General features: G+C 38.1%; 2 protein-coding genes across 4 annotated transcripts; both read right to left on the bottom strand.

Annotated features, from left to right (window-relative positions):
• Window positions 1-19: 19 nt before the first annotated feature.
• Window positions 20-18,161, bottom strand: LOC131788164 (cartilage intermediate layer protein 1). 3 transcript variants are annotated; one of them, XM_066170717.1, is made up of 14 exons: window positions 17,969-18,160; window positions 15,398-15,497; window positions 13,294-13,336; window positions 12,192-12,422; window positions 11,409-11,533; window positions 10,646-10,832; window positions 8,113-8,787; window positions 7,870-7,893; window positions 7,370-7,543; window positions 6,718-6,993; window positions 6,251-6,356; window positions 5,634-5,791; window positions 4,680-4,970; window positions 20-3,327 (listed from the first exon to the last, which is right to left on the bottom strand). In XM_066170717.1, the coding sequence occupies exons 2-14, from the start codon at window positions 15,452-15,454 to the stop codon at window positions 1,646-1,648; spliced, it is 4,029 nt and encodes a 1,342-aa protein (XP_066026814.1). In that variant the 5' UTR covers window positions 15,455-15,497; window positions 17,969-18,160; the 3' UTR covers window positions 20-1,645. The 3 variants fall into 3 exon arrangements, with proteins under 3 accessions (XP_066026814.1, XP_066026815.1, XP_058961215.2); XM_066170718.1 differs by lacking the exon at window positions 15,398-15,497 and having other exon boundaries at window positions 17,969-18,161; XM_059105232.2 differs by lacking the exon at window positions 17,969-18,160 and having other exon boundaries at window positions 15,398-15,669.
• A 235-nt stretch (window positions 18,162-18,396) lies between these two features.
• On the bottom strand, window positions 18,397-22,514 carry LOC131788224 (kelch-like protein 12). Its single transcript, XM_059105309.2, has one exon. The coding sequence runs from the start codon at window positions 22,414-22,416 to the stop codon at window positions 20,677-20,679; it is 1,740 nt and encodes a 579-aa protein (XP_058961292.2). The 5' UTR covers window positions 22,417-22,514; the 3' UTR covers window positions 18,397-20,676.
• Between the last annotated feature and the right edge of the window lie 51 nt (window positions 22,515-22,565).

The following is a 22,565-nucleotide window of genomic DNA, read 5'->3' as shown; positions in this document are numbered from 1 at the left end:
AATGAAATGAAAAAAAGAACCATTTTAATTATTATTTATTATAGTTTACTTAGTTGCGTTAGATATAAAGAACATTGGTTGTCAATGCGAAAAAGAATATATTGTTCGGATAATATCAGCAAAGCTGGGAATCATGCAAAGTTACTCAATGAGGTGTTGCAAAATACGGGACAATAGTAGGAAGATCAAGAAGGAAAACGGTCTTCTAAAGGATCTCTTGTGCGTTACAATTGTACGCTGTTCACTCAGCGTTTTTGTAATGAAAGGTTACGCCACCAGTCACTCGTTCACATTTGATATAGAAATTAGTTTTTATGGTAATTTGCTTAAAGATTTCAATTATGTGATTCCGCCGAACTTATAGTTGACAGTCCACTGATACAAAGAGGAAAAACGTGCACAATAAATCGAAACCAATCACTCACTAAGAAAAGAAATACGTGATGTCAGACACGTTTCTGATACTTATTAAATTTGGGGTTTTACTCAGCAGCAGTAAGAATATTTTGGAGGCTGTCACATATTTTAGCCTGCCAATGACTTGGAAGTTGTAAGTCTGCGTGACTTTTGAAAAAAGATTTAGTTTTAGCTCGCCCCCAGAGAACATTGTTACATTCAATTTTCACCTACCATAAGACGTTGCGAGATACGTTTAAACACGCAAGCCATCTTCCATATCCTATAAAGGTAGTACAAGATTTTTCATTATTGTACTAATCAAATCTGCTTCTCCGTTCCAATTCACCACTATTTGCGACATTTCTGAATTAAAAAGAGATGAATTGAGGATTTGAAAAGTGTGCTTTGTTAACTGCAGATTCATTCTTCGTGAACACTTTGGAAAAAAGATGTGAAAACGATACTTTTGCGTCAAGGTCGCGCCACAATTTTCCGTGGACATCTTAAGACATTTTTTCAGTCCACAATATACAATGGTTACTAGGTGTAGAAACACTTAGAGGCTGGATCCAAAGTATCGTAAAACCAGACTTGAGCGTCTTAAAAAAAGTAAATGTTTTACCTCCACAATACTCAACACGGAAAACTGAGAAAGCCGTTACTTTCAGATTTATCGACTCACGGTACTGTTATTCGTTTCACATCCTACAACCTCGCGCTCTTACAAAACGTAAATAAGGTGTAAAATATGCGAAGCTTCACTTTAAGATTTGGGCAAATTTGATTGATTTGTTACATAAGGTCGTGTTGAATTTTCCTGCTTGCGGAAAACCAGAGGAATTTTAATGAGATACTTCGTTTCCAACATTTTGAAAAAATTGAATTTGGCAGGTTTGATGCATGGGCCTCTGTTGTCAGAATTAATAGCTAGAATTAAGTAGTTTTTAACAATGCCTTCTTATGTTAAGAAGTCCATTTGCGAATCTCTGGGGGCGGGCTCTTCGTTTGGTTCGCTGGCTTTACTGAAGGGACTGACGCTGCTATTAGTCACCAGAATTTGTATGGTTGACTGATTAGAGTTGTCACATACTACTGAAAGAGTAATTTAGACAACAACAAAAAAAACCGCACACGATGCTAGAAGTAGTACTAAATGGAAAAAAAATTATTTCTGGAATTCTCCTAGTCTTTCCTTGAATTTGAATTTTAGTTAAAGATTTAGACGGAGCCATGAGTTAGTGTTTTACTAGTTGCAAGTAAACTTTACTGCGAAAAATTTCATTCTACTCCCGTCTACTATTCGCTTTTTAAGGCAGTCAGTTTCGAAGTCGCTTATAAGACCAGCTGAGTTGCATCGTCGGCACGTGAACATCCCGAGGGAATTACCAGACAATTCATCGTCAGTTGGAGTCAAAGCCTTTGCCACATTTGGTGCTAGACCGCTGTTTCTATTCTCGTCTAAAATATTTTGAACTCGACTTCTTCGGCATTCTCCGGTCAACACTGTGAAACGAATCAATGTTGCATCGCGTTCAGGACATCTGTGCTCTATGCAAGCTGCATATAAATTACTGTTGACTCTCTCGGTTTGTTTAGTGGCTGTCCCATACAGTGTTCCCTCATCTTCAGAATAACTTTCTGCCGTTACCAAGGTACTCGTTGTCCCGGATGTCAAGATCTTTAAATAGCATCTCCTCCTATTGGATACACGTCCAAATCGTCGTTGGAAAGGCGGCTGCGGGACGTACCCCTGGTTGAAAACTTGTGCGTCGCCTTGGCTATGAAATGAGAAGTAACTCTGCCCACTACTCCAACAAGAGCTAGCTTGAGCTTTTTGGTACACAGGGCCGTTAAGTGGTCGCGCACCAGGATTAAAATTGATTCTTCGAGTATCTACGATGGAAGCTCTCGTTTCAGGAGGGAGAGCACGCACTTCGTTCTCATGAGGCAATAAAGGCTTTCCGTCTTCCTCCACCTCCATGTAACCATCGCTGTTGCACTGGGTTGAAATGCATAGGTAGCCATTTGAGGAGGTTGTCCTCATTAAATACCCTTGAATCGCTTGTCCACGAGGATTCACGAAAATACTGGTGACTTTCGCACTTCGTATTCCTGATCCATCTTGTCTGGTTGCTCTAACCTTTGCAAAACACCTGTCATAACTGTAATCGAGATTGTAAGCATTTTGAACATTCTCTGGGCTTATTGCTCCAGAAAATGCCCTGGACCGTAAGTTTCTCTTTCTGCGCTTGGCACTTTCGCTGTTTCGTTCAAGTTGGCCAGCGTCCACCCATCGACCAGTTTTCTGGTCCAGCCACCACAGATGTGGTAAGGGTGTAGATTCATTGAAGGTCTCTCCAGTTATTTGTTCTATGTCGATGTTAATATGAAGATCCTTGGTGAGGCCGAGGTTGTTGTTATTTTCGTCCTGTACCTTTATTTTGAAAAGGCCGTACGTTCTGAGTAACTGTTCTTCACCATCTTCGTCGACAGTAGTAAAATCACCTTGTGATTCTAGAATGTCTTGCTCACTTCTGGGATCGCTAAACTGAACTTTCACTTTCGCTTTGCCTTTTTGGGGGTTTCCATCCTTGTCAATTAAGCTATTGGCTGGTATAACAACTTCTGCCGCTGCATCTCCCACAAGAGGTACCACCTTCTCTTCTTCGGGATCAAATTCAATGGGTTTCGCTTCTAGGCGAAGATGAATTTTATGGAATGTTGTTGTGCTCTTTTGGAAAGGTAACGTAACTGTTGTTTCCTCGTACTCCTCCGTGTAATCTCGAAACGTTGCCACCAATCGCTTTGTAGTCTTTTTCACAGTCAGTTGAAAAGTTCCGTCGAAGTCGGAGAAGGTAACAACTGTATCGTTAACCAGAATGTCGCAATATTCCACCGGTGTTTCATCTGGTCCCCCTACCACAACTCCTGCAATATTCAAATAAAATGATAGTTATGTCAATTTGCTACCTGCACTGGTATTTTGTAACACGTTTCACTTCTCGAGATATTGCCAGTGTTGCATGCGTTAAGAAGAAGGAAAAGTGCTGGATTTTGTACATGATAATTAACAACTATTCAATAAATTGGAGGTGGCTAGTGGTGATATATACCGAGCTGTGGCACGGCGAAGCAATTATCCTCTGTTAGCCACCGACACAAAAGTGAATAGTTGTTTTCGCTTAGACTAAAACCCTGAGATTATAAAAGGATGATTCTAACTTTATTCTTGTAACAATTACTCGTTGAGTAGCAAAAGCTCTTCGGAGTTTTTGTTGCCAATTAGAACGGGCCTTGAATGTTAACTACTGTTTGGTATACGCTATTCAAAAATATATCAAACTAAAACCATTCAGAAAGCTAAACTGATGTACCATATTTCTTTTAACTTAAAATAGAGAATCAAGCAAAACCTAGAGAAAGATGACGAAAAAATATTTCTCTATTTCTTTACCGAGCTCAAAAGTTACCATCTTTTTTATTCTAGTTACAAGGAAAACCTATTTGTATTGCCATATTATTTACAATTTTTTAAGTTTCAACTACAACGAAATCAGTACAGGATAATTGCTTATTTTCCGTCAAGTCACTTCCGGTTATTTCTGTCTCAAAGTTCGTGCAAAGTTCTTTTATGTACGTTCTGTTCTTTTAATTTTCGTCCTGTTGCTATGCTAACTTAACAAGTGCCCTTCTGATGAAGAGCCCTCCTTCCAGTAAACACCCTTCCTTTTAGACGGAATTTGAAATGGGTACCCGCGTGCTTGTACAAGAAAATAACTTAAGGTGCCTGGCCAGAATGGTCGTTAATATGGATTTTTTTCACAGTTGATGGAGCCATGTCGTGTGATCTACACCTCCTCCAATTTTTGACGGTACAGTGAAAGTAACTTTTATTTGACTCTTACTTTCGAAAGCTAACCGTGGTTTACTTTTGATAAAAGCAATTTCGCATCACCACAGAATAGTTACGTTCTACTCAGGTAATTTTGCCCGCGAGCACGAAAATTCGACAGGTGTTTCCAGGTCATCGTGTCTAGTTTTGAAGAGACACATTTTGGTTGTCAGTGTGATATGCATGTCAAAACATTGAGGCAACTCGGTTGCAGCTTGATCACTATAATTCTTTTCGCTATATAGATTGAGTCTTGAAAGCAGTAAAATATGTGTTAGGACCTTTTAAAAGAAAGGATTACTTTCAGAAACTCCAAATGACCTCTCTGGCACGCGTAGTTTATGGTTTTGTGAGATGGACTATAAGGATGCTGAAACTTGCGCAATACCTTTCACAATGGTATCTCCCTCTTTGCAAATGTCACATCTGCAGCTCGCAATGCGCTTTACTGTAAACTCTCCTTGACCACAGCGAACGGTGGTTTCACTCACAGCTCCAGCCTGGCAACAGCGTTCTTCTTCCTCACAGGACTGTTTGGGGGCCACATCAGCCCGTATACAAGGGCTATTATCGCACTTTCCAATGTTTACCTTGCTTTTACCTGTGAGATCTGTACATCCATCGGGAAGGTTTATGTAATGATCAGATGGTGTAGAGTTGCACGAGTTCAAAACTGGGTCTAATGTAAAAACAATCAACCTTTAAAATGTGAAACACTATCAAAGAAAATGACCCTAAGAACTGAATTGGAAATGACCTTTAAATTAGATTCCAACAAACGGCACATCGTTGTGAATATGAAAGCGATCTTCGTAGTAATGAACACTAGGCCTGTACAGGATGTGAACCCATAACCTCTGCAATAGCGGTGCAGTGCTCTACCAACTGAGCAAACAAGCCAACTGGGAGCTGGTCATTATGTTGGTTCCAAATGAACCCATGAAGTGGTGTATAGACGACTGCGAATAGACAGATTACTGAAGTTGTGCATGCCAAGAAAGTTGTTATCAAGTTGAATCCTTAAGAAGAAGTGGCTCCACAAAATTCCCATTAAGCTAGTGTCAAAACTGAGTCGGTTGTGTTGGACAAATTTATTTTTTTCTGAGTATGATAACTTCAGTTTTGAAGAGTGTTAGTTTAGGGAACTTCACTTGCACATACTAAGTAACATTAACCGTTTTTAGGAAGTGATAACTTGGTCGAAATCTGAGTGGCGCTTAGATCCTGTAGAAACGCCTTATTGGGCAAAAAAAAAAGAGAGAGAGATAAAAGCAGCGCCTGGAGCGAACTCGACAAAGCTAACATTAGTAATAACAATAATCCAAATGTAAAGCACACTTACCGAGAACAGTTAATGTCGCAGACTCAGAAAATTCTGCGCCGAATTGATTTACTGCACGGCATCTAAAATTTCCAGCCATGTTCTTTTCCACCTTTCGCAACAGTAACGTTTCTTTATTATTAAATTCGTCTGAGTCTAAGATGTTTTCATTTCGAAACCTACGAATCCAATAAAAATAAATAAATCGTGTATACCGAATAAATCAATTTTTAACTGTTTCGTAAAACCTCCTGTACTGTTTTGTCATTTCCAAAGGAAACTCACGTCTTAAATCAGTCGATTGGTATGTCACCTACTTAACGACATAGGCTTTGCGCGGATTTCAGTTCGTTCTAGCTATGATTTCAACTACATGTAGCTCTAATTTGTGAGAAGAAAAATTTATCAAAGATGCAAACTATTTGATGTTTCAAAAGCGAAATATTCTCCAAGTAGAGGCCAGGTGTGATGTCTGTTGAGGCGCACATAGGGGACCTCTTAATGTCCCAAAAGACCTAAAATCACAGCTAACGACAAAAGAGAAAATTTCTTATGAAGTGACCCGGCGTTGCATCCTTGTGGTTACCATTTGCAAATTTCTTAACCACAAAGCGCGTTTTTGCGAGTGCAGTGCTTACCATTCTATGACTGGAGGTGGATTTCCTTCCACCTGGCAACAAAATATGACATCTTGTCCAACAAAACGTCTTCTGTCTTCTGGGTGAGCTGTTACTGTCGGGTGAACTGATTGATAAAGTACGTCAAGATTAACAACATGAGGAGAAAATAATACGCTGGATTTCCTTCTTGGCACAAATGAAGCAATTTATATACACTCAGTCTAGTGTTTCGTTCAAGCAAGTAAATAAAATTTCAAAGATATTGTTTGCAAGGCCGAAGTGGAACCTTGGCTTAACGGCCCTATTTTAAGTTATCAGTCAAAATAACTGCCCAAGAGCTTAGATCTTCTGTTGCAAATTTACTGCTTAAGGTGTTCCTTAATTGTCTTTTTATTTCTGTCAGGCCAATATTCAATCATTATGACCATAAGAAATCCATAGATATTTCAGCAACGTGAATCTCCTTTGAATAACAAAAGAATTACCTGCGTTTTCCATCTTGAATTTAAAGGTGGATTTCGAGCCCGTTATGCGAAAAGTCTGGGGGACGTATCCACGCTTGATAATCAAAATGACTTTTTCTTTGTCGAAGCAGAATGCATTGACTTCGAAGAAGCCATTTTCTTGAGTGCGACTCAATATCTTATATGGAGACTCGGCAAGCGATACATTAGCTCCAGCCAGAGGTGCGTCACGTTTTGTTAATACTCGTCCCTTTAGAGTACCTTCTCTATCTAGTGGACACTTTCTTTTCCTTTTATCTGCAATATTCAATATTTTCGCAGTTATTTTTAACTATTTTCTATCAAAGGGAACTAGCTATTCATAGTGGTCCCCTAGGCCTGTAAGTAACGCAATTGGAAAAATGTGGTAATTCTGTAGAATCAATTATTTGTAAAGCTTGCGACTGGGCCGGCGACCAACATTTCAAAAAGTATGAAATCAATTAATAGTGAATGTATTAAAAATGCAAGGATGACTGGATGATGACCTTTAAATACGTCCAGAGTTAAAATGGTTTTGGTGTAAAGCTAACAACTGATTTTATACCTATTCACGAAAAAACAGGCAAGAACTTCTAGTCTTTGAAATGAATGACTTAGCTGGCTGAAAAAAATTGATCAAGGAATCTCATACCAGGGCACTTCCAGTCCGCGCATATGTCTTCCTGTCGAGGTTTCCCGGCACACCAGCCGTTTTTTAGAAGCTTTCCAGTGGCTTTGTTAGTACACACACGAGTTCGACTCTGTCGACCCTTTCCACAAGAACGCGAGCAATCAGTCCACGATGACCAGCGACTCCATTTACCATCTAAGAAGAAAAGACAACTTCTTGTGTCACAGACTACATGCTTAAAGGTACTTGATTTATGCTGCATTGGTAGAGGGAAAATGAGTGATATTCAGTTAAATATTTACAGAAATAAACTAAAATCAATGAAAATTTCTTCCAAGCCATTCGTGGTCTTGTTGGTCATAATGATAATAGTCTCCCACTCTCATTCCTCGTTCTCTTGGCAACAAATTGTGTTAGAATGTCAATAATACGAGGTTTACCTGGATACGTGGCTACTTTGGTCACACATCACATTTCCGGCGTTTTAATAAAATGAATAAAAAATGATAAATGCTACTCACCAGTATCAATGGACACCATCCAGTCTGTGAAGGTGACGTTGGTCAGTAAAAAAAAAAATTAGAGAAACAAAAACAGTTAAAAGACTTCGTGTAAACAAAACACTAAATTTACAAGACGAAGAACTTGTTACCACTAGTTTTTTCGAGTCTATCTAGAAAAAAACTTGTAACCACTAATTGTTTCGAGCATATTTTCTCTGGTTTTACTAATTATAATCTTCTTTATCAGTAAAATTTCTGTACCTGGACATTCTCCATTAACACACTTTCTTGTTTGATGATGGTTCCCAACACACCGCTCTCGTTGTAGTTTCTGTCCTGTACTGGGTAAAATACAGGTTCCTGTTCGTCTTTGCCGACCACCTCCACATGTGACTGAGCAGTCAGTCCAGGGAGACCAACGCCACTGGCCTGGACACACTCCATTGGAACAATTTCTTATTTGATAATCATTCCCAACACACCGCTCTCGTTGTAGTCTCTGTCCTGTACTGGGTAAAATACAGGTTCCTGTTCGTCTTTGCCGACCACCTCCACATGTGACTGAGCAGTCAGTCCAAGGAGACCAACGCCACTGGCCTGGACACACTTCATTGGAACAATTTATTATTTGATAATCATTCCCAACACACCGCTCTCGTTGTAGTTTCTGTCCTGTGCTAGGTAAAATACAAGTGCCTGTTCGTCTTTGCCGACCACCTCCACATGTAACTGAGCAGTCAGTCCAGGTTGACCAACGCCACTGGCCTGGACACACTCCGTTGGAACAATATTTCATTTGATGATGTTTCCCAACACAAAGCTTTCGTCGTAGTCTCTGTCCTGTACTGGGTAAAATACAAGTGCCTGTTCGTCTTTGCCGACCACCTCCACATGTGACTGAGCAGTCAGTCCAGGGAGACCAACGCCACTCTCCTCCTGGTAAAAGTTCAATATCGCAAAAACAGAGTTGTAGACAGCAACACTCAATTTAATGAACTTTCAGGATCATTCACGATATATCTTACTAAATTCGTAAAAACTGTTTAAGGAAAATGGATAAATTTCCTCTAGTGTACGGAATAATCTAGTTCATAGTCGAATACGCACTTTTAAAGACGCGAATGGCTGAGATACTATTCTTTGGAACCTCAAAATAAGGGCAGTGTTATAATTTCATGGTAATGATAAGCTTGATTACATACGCTCCTTGTTAGTTTTACTTATGATCTATAGGGGAATAAATGCGAGGCATGACTTCGCCACATCAGTGAAACACTGTGCTGCGCCCCGTGTGTCACTTTTGTGTTCTTGACACATTTTGACGTGATCTGTGACGCATAACTTGAACAGGTGCATGGCAACGTGGAATCTGCATTTGTGGAAAATACTTAACAAATAGAGAAGCCTTGACTGTGCTCTGTTCTGTCATAAAGCACGCAGGAAGCGGCTAGAGCACGAAAGAAGTGTAGGGAGAAACACGAGACGTAGTCGAGTGTCTCTCCCCACTTCTTGAGTGTTCTAGCCGCTTCCTGCGTGCTTTATAACAGAACAATTAGTTAATTAGAAACTATTATTAATTAGAAACTAAAAAACTTCAGGCAAAAGTGTTAAATTCGACATGCCGAGCTATTTTAGTTTGTAAACTATTGCAGAATATGAACTTTGATGGTTTGATATTTTTGACAGCTTTAGTCTTGTACAGCCAATCAGATTATTTGAACCATTCTAACAGGAATTCTGATTGGCTTATTGTAGCGTGCTTTATGAGAGTATACTTGCCGGCTCGTTTCAGTTCCGAAATTTCACTTTCAATTATCGGGAAAAAACTAAAAAGGAAATCCCGGAAAAGGTCGAACATAGTACAATTGGCAGATGGCGTGACAGCTTTAGCTTAGTTCTATGCTCTATACTCTCATAGAGCACGCTTTTTCAACCAGTGACAGCGCGCGTTATATCCGAACTTTATTATAATTAACAAATAGAGAAGCCTTGACTGTGCTCTGTTCTGTTAGAAGGCACACAGGAAGCGGCTAGAGCACGAAAGAAGTGTAGGGAGAAACACGAGACGTAGTCGAGTGTCTCTCTTCACTTCTTGAGTGCTTTATAACAGAACAGAGCACAGTCAAGGCTTCTCTATTTGTTTTATAATAAAGAATCCATTAAATTTCCCGAGCATTACTTTCAATTTTCAAAACAAACTTTATTTCTAACGCGAACAACAGTTTTCAGTTTGGTTATATTTTTCATCATTTCTGTTTTGTTCTGTTTTGTCTTTGAACACTGAACTTTATATACTTTATGAGTGTTAGCTGTGTTTGATTTTAATTTCCGTACGTAAGCTTGCAATCTAACTGAGCGTTGTTTAATCTTTAAAACTCGGAATGTCTATTTTGTTTTTCCTTTGAGGATTTTCGTATCTTCTCACGTTTTAATAACGTAAATTACGGCGCCTGGTATGTTTACAAACCTTTATTTGGTTCTTCTGTTGCTACTTGCCGGCTCGCTTGTTCCCAAATTTCACTTTCAATTATCGGAAAAAAGCTGAAAAGAAGCTCGGAAAAGGTCGAACATAGTACAATTTGGCCGATGGCCTGACAGCTTTAGCTCAGCTCTATGCTCTATACTCTCATAGAGCACGCTCTTTCAACCAATGACAGCGCTCGTTATATCTGAACTTTATTATAATGTTTTTTGGGGCATCTCATTGTTAATGATAGCTGCAGCATACTCAACAGCATAAAGTTCTTTAGGAGAACAACGTCAAGAGAGAGAATTGAAGGAATATGTCCGATACCTTCGGTTTTGAAGCAAGTGTACCATTCTTGTCTGTTTATTCCTGGGATCCTGTCAGTATCACATGATCTAATGAGCCCTACAATGCATGCAGAGTTTAAAAATGTCCTCTCGTGGAAAATTCTTGATATTTCGTCCTCGGTGAGCAAACCGTTTTTATCTTTGTCCCAGTACCGGTCAAAATTACGCTGAAAAAAAAAAATACCTGTGTTTTACTTTGCATTTACATTAACCTTATCTGTCAAGAGTGAAGCATTTATCTGATTTATCTGATTTATAGAAATAATGTACTTAGATCTTCGGGTGAATTGCTAGAAGACCACTGAAGGATACAGTTTTTAAACTGTAAGAGAACATGTAGTTATGGCAATTTAATTGAAAACGAAATTGAAACAGGAGGAGGCACAAACCTGTGGCGTTTACACATTTTGATGCCTTCCGAGAAGACAAGAGTAACCAGAAAAGCTCAAAAGACTCAATGACGAGGCGAACACATATGAAATTTGCCCTAATGGACAACACAAGTAATGAAGAGTGCTTTTGTTTATATTTCATTCATTTTCGAACGGTAAACAGTACTCAGTCTTATTATCCAACTGCATAAAGTAGAGAGCAAATAACGCACGAATAGAGTACAAATGACTTGCGATATTGTACATTTGGTTATTTTGTACTGTGAAAAAAAACATGTTTAACCCGCCAGCGTGTGACGCACTGTCAATTTATCAGTTGCAGGATTGGCACAAGCCTCGGTTTATCCTTACCTTTGCAAGTAGGAGTCTTTCAACCACAGAAAATACCCTGCTTTCCTGGTATACTGGGAAAATTCTTTGCAACCACTTGTCTTGAAAATTTATTATTTGTGATTTGCGGCAAGCTGATGAAGCCTCTGGAAGATCAATAATTGGCACTTACGTTATTTAATATGAATATACTGTACCTGGGAGTCATGAACGAACAAACCCATTCACATGATTTCTTCTTTAAAAGTGTGCTGTTGATTTACTGAATGATACAAAGCTAACCTTGTCCTATGTTTGTGACAGTAATCGTGGATCTATTACCTTTAACCACCTTACGGATACAAAAGATTGGGAGTGAGGTTTATGGCTCATGATTAACCAACATAACTACAATGTATACTTGTTCAAAATCACACTCTAAACGGCAGCATATCCGGCTTTCTCAGCTGTTTCAAGACCCCGTGTGTTGACACAGTTCATGGCTCGATCCCTCTACTCTGGTTGACAGTGTGGTGCTCTGCCCTTTGAGCTAGCTAACTAATATAGGTGTCTTAGGCAAGATACTTTATTATAAAAGTGAGATCAGAGAACTGAAAAATAGCCGATACACTGGAATTGGTAGCTTAGCTCCAAACTTCACCAGTTTTTCCTGATGTATTTATATCACGCTGAGAATATTAAGATCTTTTCAGGCTGGGGGATGCCATATGAAATGAGATAATTTAAAGCAAGGCTATAACAAAAACTTCACACTACATAAAAATCATCAAAATAGAGACAGAAAGCTATTTAACCTTTGTGTACCTTGTTCGCTGCAGTTCCCTTGATGCTTTACTTGAATATGCATTTCATTTGCACAGGCAAACTTATGTAACTCACAGATGTTTGGAAATTCCACATGGTAAACGCTGCAAACAGGGCGATGTACATTTGAGCAGTTCACTGGACACGTACACTCTGCGGTGATCACTTCGCCGATCTTACTTTCAACACACATCTTTCCCTTTCTGCAGAAAGTCTGCGCACACGAACTCGCTAAAAATTAAAACAAGTTAAAATCTCAGAGCAGGAAATCATCAACGAAGAACGAGATAACATTTAGTTCATCAACCAACGAAATAAAACGTGAAGCTTCAATTGTAACATTTTATCAGCCAGGGTTAGTCAACTCTCTGAGTGCTGTATGCAATCGGGCTAGAAAATGAGAATATGCAATTATAAAGATTCTCTTAATGTTCATTGTTCAGCGTTATTTGCGAAAATATGTTTTGTATAAGAGCAATCTATTCAATGTTTAAAGTAATGCAAGATCGCATCTGACGCTCTGACGAAGGCCGCTAACGTTCGAAACATCAGCTTTGAAATTCTTTACGGTGACTAATTTACGTAATTAACCCAGTTGATAAAACTAACTTATCCTTTTTTATACTTCCGCACCGAGGCAACACCACAATTTCTTAAAAAACTTACGCTTTTATTCAAGATTGCATTAGTTTAAGTTTACCACGTCTTGTGACTCCTTCATGTTGAGCTTTGCTCTGAATAGTTTTTGTGGTCATTATGTTTTTGTTTTCCGTTAACCTTTTATAGTAAGGGCTCATCGTGAAAATTTCACTTAAATAATAGCTCTTGTAAGATAGCGCCTCACAGGACTTTATTTCTTTCTATGGCTCTGCAGGCTTGAAAAACATTCAGATATAACGTACATTATACTGGTAAGACTTTCAAATTCTAACCTGTCCACTTAAAGTTCATTTGGCACTAATTCATCAGTTACTATTAACAGTGTACACAGACAAGAGCACGAAAAAGGTAGAGAAAATTCGTAAAAAAATAAGTACTGTTTGATCAAAATTCTTATAATTACGAAGACAACTAAATGAAAATCTGCCATTTATTCATTTACCATTTGTGGACCCATCGCCTCTGCTTTCTGATACATGCAACACCTAAGGAGGAAAATGGAACACTTTTTAATAAACACTTATGTCATGTAATCTAATTACAGAGAGACGGCCCAAACATTTTGGATGCTCAAGCGTTACCGGAAGTCACGACCAAAGGGATCATCTTCAGTCACGATGAAAGGAAGTGATGCTATTTATTTACGTCTATGATCTGAACGTGACATTTCTGGATCCGTTTTGACTGAAATCAGCGAGACCGACTGATGTTTCAGACTTTCCAACTCAACGCACAGTCAAAGAGGAAGACACTACAAATATAACAACTGATGTCATGAATCACTATACTTAGACAAGTGCTGAAAGAAGATTCGCGTATACTTAAATCAGCGTATTTTCATTGCAAAATAAGCAGTTTTTTCGAAAGCGAACTACATCAGACATCTCCAGGTTACTCTCATTACCTTTGCTAGGAATTGTCAATGCATGTTTGTGTCGATACATCGTTAAAATGGATTAGGGACACAGACCTTTCTCATCTGAGGTTTGTAAATTTATATAATCTTCCAAGCCTACGGTTTCGTTATTTCTCGAGTTATCTATTTTTTTTTATTTGAAGGCCACTCACTTTATTCGCTTTTACATGTCTAGGCATGCAATGATATCATAATAGAGTGTTTAATCAATTGTGGTTAGTATTATGGACTATAGCGGATATCTCACCAATGTCATACCCATGTACTGCCATTGATTACTCCTTGTATGTCATGTTTGTATTTGGTGGTTTAAATCCTTAGCGAAGTTATGAAATCTTTAATTGTTAATAGTCGAAAAGAAGTTAAATTTTCAAGATACCTTAGCATGGAATATAGTTGAAAAAAAGAAAAAAAGTCAATTAGATACACAACGATAACTTTAGTCTTTCAACTATCCTCAGTATCTTTCATATAATGTTGAGAGTTTTTAACAATATCATTTGTACTTAGAGCGACAAGCTAAACAGCAAAAAAAATGTAGATCAGCAGTGATTAGGCTGACAGTCATTTTGTTCTGCCCTAGTCATGAGGTGCATTTACTTCGACAATATCACGAAAATGTCCCTTTGCCCTAGTTTAAGTCATAATTCAAGCTTGTCTGCGAAAAGGTTTAGAGTTTAGATAAAACATTTTTGCAAAATTGCTCGCCATACTCCATAATGAATGATGATCCCGCTATTCATTTAGAAAACCACTCGGGAAGAATCGGTACAAGCACAGCTTTAAAGGGTAAACTTATGTGACAGAGTTGCATGTTAGGATCACCGCCTTTGATGAGGTCTCTGTCAAAAATTAGGGGAATCGAACAGTCATCTCACTATGAATTCAATTTTTCCAATTAGTAACTCCGAAAAATTGAAAAAGCTGACAAAAAATTCGTGAAATCAGACCCTTTTACGATTTTCGTCAATATTCACTTCGGTCTTAAGCGGTCCTCATATATTTCAACGTTTTGATTATGGAGAGGTATCAACAATTTCATAGCCTAGCTTTAGCGAAGTTCCTTTGATGTTCGTAAAAGATGAAAGCAAAGTTTTTTTTCTGTTACGGCATAACCAGTGATGGCAAAGAAGAGCCAACATCCGATTATGACAAACTCCCCTAGAGGTTCCTTCTACGCTAGCTTTTTTACTTGAATTTATCGTTGTTTTCTTTGGAAAACTGCTATTCGTTTTCAGTTTTCATTTAGAATTAAGAAACATAAAACAAGTTCTCATGACCAGGTAAACAAGGAAATGCACGTTCCCCACCACGTTGGTCTCTTAAAACATTTTGTAATCCCTTTCCAATAAGATCAACCTCACCCTTGAGGATTTTACAGCTCAATCTTTCCAAAATCTTAAGAAACGAGTTAACTCGCGCCATTTTTTCAGATGAAGGAAGAGATAAAATTCTATCAGCATCGGATGGTTAGCTGAAAAAAAATTTTGATGTGATAGCTTGTATCTAGAATCTCCATCTACCAGCAACATGTACCCTGTTGTACAAATTTTCTGCATAATGTCAAATGACTTGATCATGCACAAGACGCTTACTCCCACAAAAAAAAATTGAATTTATGATGACTCACCGCTGAAGCAAGTAGAGCTACAAGTCTCAAAAGCACTGCTCGCCTGGACACGGACATCTAGAGTTCTGTAGAATCCTTGCAGTAAAATGAAGTCCACTCTCTGTTACAATGTTTTAAAAAGGGTGCACTTTAGCTCAAGAAATATAAATTTATCAAGGCGTGTCTGCAGATCGATGAGGTATGCTTTTCGTTTCACGATTGGCTAAAACATGTTTAAAAATAGGTGGCTAGGTGGCTTGATATGTATTGGCGCGTACGGCTTTTTAACCCAACCTTTGTTCTACCTGCAGAAAATTTGTTTATCAAGTCCGTTTGGAAAAGTTTCAAAATACCTGGATGATAATCCAGTTTACGTGAGAAGGCCCATAGAGTCACATGTTATTTGTCACCGATGCAAAGAGAGAATTAGCGCTTTTCCATTCTGGTGAACGACAATTGAAAGGGTGAAGGGTGTTTTTTTTTCGGCATTACTTTACTTTCATTGAAAATTCTGACCCAAGATGAAAAAAAAGTATAACAGGTTGAATGGTAAACGTCCTTATTAAGTAAAGTGGAAGCCTACATTACCTAAATTGGTAAGGAATTTGTTTATCTTCTTTAATTCCCCAAATCCAATAGTGAAAATCTCTCTTAAAAAATCAGATTATTCATGCAGCTTTCATCGGCTGGAAATAACATTTTCAGGTATAATGTAACAGATTGGGATTGTTCGCCCAGTTAATTTATTGCGTAACAACAACTTCATCCTGGAAATTACCGCCGGGGATTAAGTAAATACAGCATTTGCCAACATTTGCTCGTACTATTAAGAACAGCAAATTAAAGTGTTCACGGTGAAAATTTCACTATAGTACCTAACATTTTACATCGTTTCCGCTCATCAATGAGTAACTTATCGTTGGTTGATTTTTTAACGAACTCGTCCTCTCGTGGGTGATTTCGTCTGTGATTCGTGTGTGATTCCTGCATGTTTTGCTTTTCACTGGTTAGTGTTAGTGGTACCGTTTCATGTCAAACTTTTTCATGTCTGAGGTAAAAAACTGCCATAAAGGAACTCATAATTCAGGGAAGTCAAGTCGAGAAAAGAAAAGCGCCATGCTAACTTAAGAGTCCTTAAACCATTCTTACCGGCAAGGCTCAAAGTTGTTAACTTATTCATCTGTTAAATGACTTTGATATGATTTCTTTCCACAGTGAAACTGCAGGGATAAATGAAGGCAGTAACACAGGTAACATTTGGTTTATAGTGGCTGAAAATATCAAATAAGGATTTAGATCAACCTGTGGCATGGGACAGAGAGTTATCCGTGAAGAGAAAACAAGCCTTCTCAAGTTTGTCCCACGAGAATCAGCACATATTGATATAAATTGAAAAAATATATAGATAAAATAAATAGTAGAGGTGGAATTAAACGAGATTTATTTCGAAAATTTAAAGGTTATTCGTAAGGAAAGCTACAGACCTCTCGTAAAATACAAAAGATAGCTCAGGGATCTTCCATTTGGGAAATGTCTCTGGTCGCATGAAGTCTTTCATTCTTTCAATATCTGTTACGGTCGTTACTGAGTAACTTTTATACCTGGTAATAATATATTACTTTATGTAGCAAGTAAAGTGAATTATTCAATTGAAGATCTTTTCCAGTTAAAAAATCTGTCCATTTTTTCCTTTTCATGTAGTTGTAGTAAAAGAAAACCTAGAAAGGTTCCTGCAGATAAATATCAAGTGATGAAAGAATCGTTCTGTATTAGTACTGATTCATCCTTCATACAGTGAGGAAGGAGGGTATTTTGATATTTTCTGTATCAAATAGGCATATAAATCACATTCGCCTTTCAAATGGAGTCTTCGCGAAATCAGCCTGTAAAATTTCCTTAAAAGCTATATATTTAATGAGTTGATAAGTTGCGACTCAACCAAGGAGAATTGAGATAGTTTGGAGAGAGAAGTGACGTACGGCTCGAAACTTCAGCGTTAGAAACTCCTAGCGGTGGCCAATTTGCATTATCAACTCAGTTAATAAAACCAAGTTGTATCTTGCAATACCTTCCACCGACCCAGCACCACAGTTTCTTAAGAAACTTATCCCCTTCAACGAGAATTTAAGTTATACAGATGTATGGTTGTACTGCTTTAACTCAAAGATTAAAAATTATTCCTTCCTACTTTTCTTTGCCGGGCTCAGTACAACTAATTCCTTGGTGAGTTGCCTTTTAAGATTTATCAACGAGGAAAAGAGTGCTTTGAAGCGGTAAAATATTGTGAAGGATTGCTGATATTTCATACTTCAATAACGAACATTCAGCAGTAAATACAAGGCAGCGCTGAAAGGAAGCCGTAAGACTCATGTGCAACACAACTCATGACTATAGGCATCGAAGCTCTTTATTTCGCTCCGTGAAAAGCATGGGACATTCGCATACAAAATTGGTCAATATCATGCGGAAAATAACCACTACAGACTTGGGTAAGATCCGCTGGTATGCATTGAAAGTGTAAGTTTCAGTCATTTTCAAATGTGTAGAGAGCCCTAGTTATATGCATGTCAAGAGCACGTATGATGAACTCACCATGACAGTAATCAGGAGAACCACCCTCATCAAAAAAATTGATTTACAGAACATTTTCTGATTCTTCTAATGAAATCAGCTCCAAATCCTTCTCATGTCATTTATGCTATACCTTCTCCGCGAAAAATCCTTTCACAACTCCTTCAAATACGAAATAGCTTGAGGCCGCTTTCTATTGGCTGCAAAACGAATTTGGGTGACCTTCTCCAAAACCGGCTCTGATTTACCTTGTGACATTTTAAATCCGTTATATGTGGGATTTATCGTTTTTTTTTTCGTGCCTTGTAGCCCCTGCTTGGTACCTTGGGACAAACTCGTTTCTAAGGTACAAGTGTTATCACAAAACCACGGAGTAGCAATGTTGTTGGATGTAAAATGAGGTACCTCGCAGTATTGTTGGAATTCCGTGAGACAAGCTAATCAGTCATACGATTCGTCATGTTTATTAGAGATAAACGAATTTTGCCTGTATTTCTTACGGGAACAGGAAATAAATTGAAGTCAATGTTTGAGTTGGAACGCTGAAACTGAAGTAGTATCTGCATATTTTCAGTTGGGCTTGACAGGTTAACTGATTAACATTTTTGCCACTAAAATCGTTAATTACTTTATCCTGTTAAAAGTCATCTTGTCTCTTAAGAATAAGTAACTCCTTTATCCTGTATTCCTTCCGAGTCGTGCCACAAAACACAGTTAAGCCCGCTTGGAAGGTGTTACTAGATACCGTACAAGTAGCTGTCTAGACACCTTTTTTTTTCTTTTTGCATTTTGTGTAGTGTGTGGTAACTGACCCTTCAAAATAATCATTTATTAAAAACCTAAGTAAGGCTGCCTTATCTTTTTAGCTCTCACTGGTTATTATGAGCAGCCTGTACCCTCTCCATTTCTCATATAATAAATACAAATATATTTTTTCTGTATCATGTAAATTAATGTAGGGTACAAATAAAGTTGTCATTGTTGTTAGTTGAAGAGCTAAAACAAACCAGACACATGACACAGTGTTCCTCTTTTGTTACAGTGTCCATACTCTACAAATTTGTTTTTTCCAGTTTAACTCATCTGAGGGAAAACAATGAGGTCCAATTAGACTACCTTTGTTCCATAAAAGTAAATCAAACTGACTAACCCCTAACAGTTACCCAGTGGTACTTTCTTTCACCCTTAAAGTCCCATAGCTTATGAACTCGTTACTTAATTATTCCCACAATTTGGATGCAGTACTTAGCAGTTGGGCTATGATTCAGAGGAAATAAATTGGCCAGCAACAGGAAATTCTTTCAAGTGATATTAACAAAATCAGATTTTTTTAACTAATGTTAACCCTTTGTTACAATTAATGCTGAAATGTGGGATCTGCACGAAGAAATTACCACTAATGAACTGGTATTGTTAAATTCATTAACTAAGTCATTAGGAATAATTATCCAGTGGTATTTGTGCACGCAGATTAAAATATATCCATTCCAAGTGTAGTAAACTGGATGGCAGAGTAACATGAGGAAACACCCTTTATCCCCAAGTATCAGTAAGCATATTCTCCACACTGTTCTCTATACTTTTTCTAAGGTGCTGACAAGGAGAATGTGCTGACAAATCAAGAGCTTCTTCAACTTGTGATCATTTCCTATATTCTTGTGACCCTAATGTTTGATTCAGGGGTGATATTGTAAGGAGAAATAAGATGCTGGTCACTCTTGGAGGTCAAAGAGTTAGAGGATATGCACTTAAAAGGGACCATTGTAAATAAGAAATCAGGAGTTACCGAGGAGTTCTTTGATTTGAAAAAATCTTAAACTTTAAGTAGCAGAAGTAGATAATTTTCCTTTTTTTCTTGCTACTGGTATAACATTTCTCAAACCAATATATATTTTTCCCTATTCTAAGATGTTGGCATTTCTGAAGATAAAGCTTTCATAAATTTACAAGCAATATATTATAAGACCTGGAACAGTATTATAGGTAATTTCATTGTGACAAATTAAACTAACAAATAAATCCAAAGGTATATTCTCAAGAAAGATACACCAGTCTTAAGCTGATAATGCACTGGTTGTGTTAAACTAAACAAATACAATAATGGAAGCAGTAAAATAATAATGAAGATTGTAATAATAATACTATCAATTATACTTAATAATAACATTAATAATAAAAATGATAATAGAGGCATGAATATTTTAAAATCCCTTAAAGAGGCGATACTATCAGCACATTTCATCTCTGTAGACTCATTAATATCAAGGTCCTTTCCTTAGTGTATTGTCAGTATTCAAATTTATTTTTTGGCATGTGGCAAGAAATTGGTCTGGTTCAATGAGTATCTTAGTAAGAAGACGGCAGAGGTTTTCTGGACATAAACAGTCAAGAGAAGCAAAACCAATGAAAGGTCAGATTATTTTTCATGCTCAATTAAAAACTGCTCTTACTATCAGGTCTCATTGCAAACTCCAGATGCACTTAGTCTGCATAATTGAACACTCAATCAGAAAGTGCTCTAGAAATCAAAGATTGTGGATCATGATTAATGAGAAAAAAATTGCTGCAAGATAAGTTTTAAGCTGGATGTAAAGGGCCTTTTTAGTCAATCAATTAAGAGCAACAAAGAAATTTCAAGACTCTACACTTCGCATTAGGGGGAGCCGTACTTTCCAAGATGTTAAAGGTATCTTGGGACCTCAATTTTTTTTTAATCAGTTCTTGTCATTTCAACTAGCAACCATCTGCAAACCTTGCAGAAAGTCTCTTTTAACACGAAGGGAGCAGCATTGCAAATATTTTGCTTCCCAGGGAATATTAATGTCTGAATTCCACACACCCTGTTCAATGTCATACCTGTCAACAATTTTTCTTTGTTCTAAGTCCACGTTGGATCCACCAACACCTCCAAAAACATAAATTTTCTTTCCTACCATGGTAGCCCCAGCAAAGTACCTTGGGACATGCATTGAAGCAATAGATTGCCACTGGTCAGATGTTGTGGAGTAAACTTCACAAGTTGAAAGGGCAACACGCACATTATACTCCCCACCCATGACAAAAATTGATGATTTGTATGACACAGCACATGTTCCACCCCTTGGGTGGGTCATAGGAGCAATACTTGTCCATGTGTCTTGCTCTGGGTCATACTTCTCTGCTGAGTTTAGATATTCACCATTCCCTGCTCTCATTCCACCAATAGCATACAGGAACTGCCCATTGCCTATAGCACAAGTGACTTCTCGTGGGACATTTAAGTCTGTTCCCAGAGTCCAGACGTTCATGGAAGGGATGTAAATTTGTAGTGTTCCTCTGTGGCCCCTCGAAGCACCAATAACATAGAGGCACTTTCCTAGAAATGCAACTGCTGGAAATAGAACCTCTTTCAACATCGAGGACATAGTTTCCCATCTGTTTGTCTCCAGATCAAACTTTTCAAGAGCTTTTGACACCATGCCATTTCTTTCTCCTCCAACTGTATACAGCTCTGTTTCATATGCAGCAAATCCATGCCAGTTAATCTGGTTTGGAAAATGTTCCATTTCAAACCAGTTGTCTTCTTCTGGTACATAACAACGGACTGAAGTTGACTGAGTCTCGCTGCTCCTTATCAAACCACTAATAGCAACAACAACATCAATTTCTGGCTGCAAACATTTTCTTGGATTTTGAGGTGACATACAACCAGATGAATGATCCCTTTTCATGGCACTCTCAACTAGTTTTATGCAAGAAGAATCTCTTTGAACGAGTGAATTTGTGATTACCTGTAACTGAAGGTACTCATGTGACATTGAGCTAATTCGAATGCATGCCAGTAATTTAGGAAAATAAACTTCTCGTTCACCTTGATTGTAACTGATCCAAGTCATGAGGCTCTCGTACACTGCTTCTTCGTTTTCAACACAAATATCATCACTAGAAATCATATATGTGATCTCCTCGATACCAAGTCGAAGGAAATCCTGGGATTGCGTGACTTCATGAAAATGTTTGTCAATGAATACACGGCACGCTTTAGAGAGTTTTGCGCAGTTATAACGTTCAGCTAAGTCACAGTAATATAAACAATTGGACACATTGATATTAGCAACTAACCATGCTGATGTTGCCAACTTCACCTCTGGGATAAAGAAATAATCAGCTGAAATGAAAAGTTCTTCAGCATTGGCTTGTGTGACTTCAATGGTACCAGTGTAAAAGTAAGTTAGTAACGGACCCAATGCGTTCGCTGTGACTTCCATCTGCGATAAATCTACGCAATCAGTCCACTTCTCCTTCATGTCACTTGTGAACAGTTTACAAAAGTAAGGACAGCCAGCAGCAAGGACGTTTCGGTGAGCAGGAAAGGTTCTCTCAGCCGTGACGAGAGTGATATCGCAAAGCACTTTCTGTTGTCTAAACTCGTCCAGTTTCGCCACCAAATCCACGCAGTACTGCACTTTCCCTGTTGCTTTATTCATCATTAATTTATTAGAAATGAAGAAGATTCGTAAAAGTTCAAACACATAAAAAACATCAAAGAAAAATGTGGTCAGGATTCGAGGCTTCGGTTACCCAGCAATGATCGCCATCTTGAGAGGAAAGTATCGAGCAACCCTGGTGACGAGTGAGA

This window comes from Pocillopora verrucosa, chromosome 1 (assembly GCF_036669915.1).
Source record: "Pocillopora verrucosa isolate sample1 chromosome 1, ASM3666991v2, whole genome shotgun sequence".
Classification (NCBI taxonomy): domain Eukaryota; kingdom Metazoa; phylum Cnidaria; class Anthozoa; order Scleractinia; family Pocilloporidae; genus Pocillopora; species Pocillopora verrucosa.
The sequence above is the reverse complement of the archived record's forward strand: the minus strand, read 5'-3'. Positions and strand labels throughout refer to the sequence as shown.

Coding starts and splice junctions, on each gene's coding strand:
- LOC131788224 (XM_059105309.2), bottom strand. CDS start 22,416: ATGATGAATAAAGCAACAGGGAAAGTGCAGTACTGCGTGGATTTGGTG.
- LOC131788164 (XM_066170717.1), bottom strand. CDS start 15,454: ATGTCCGTGTCCAGGCGAGCAGTGCTTTTGAGACTTGTAGCTCTACTT. Junction 13,337..15,397: donor TAGCTCTACTTGCTTCAGCG/GTGAGTCATCAT, acceptor TTTCCTCCTTAG/GTGTTGCATGTATCAGAAAG. Junction 8,788..10,645: donor CACTTGCTTCAAAACCGAAG/GTATCGGACATA, acceptor AACTTTTACCAG/GAGGAGAGTGGCGTTGGTCT.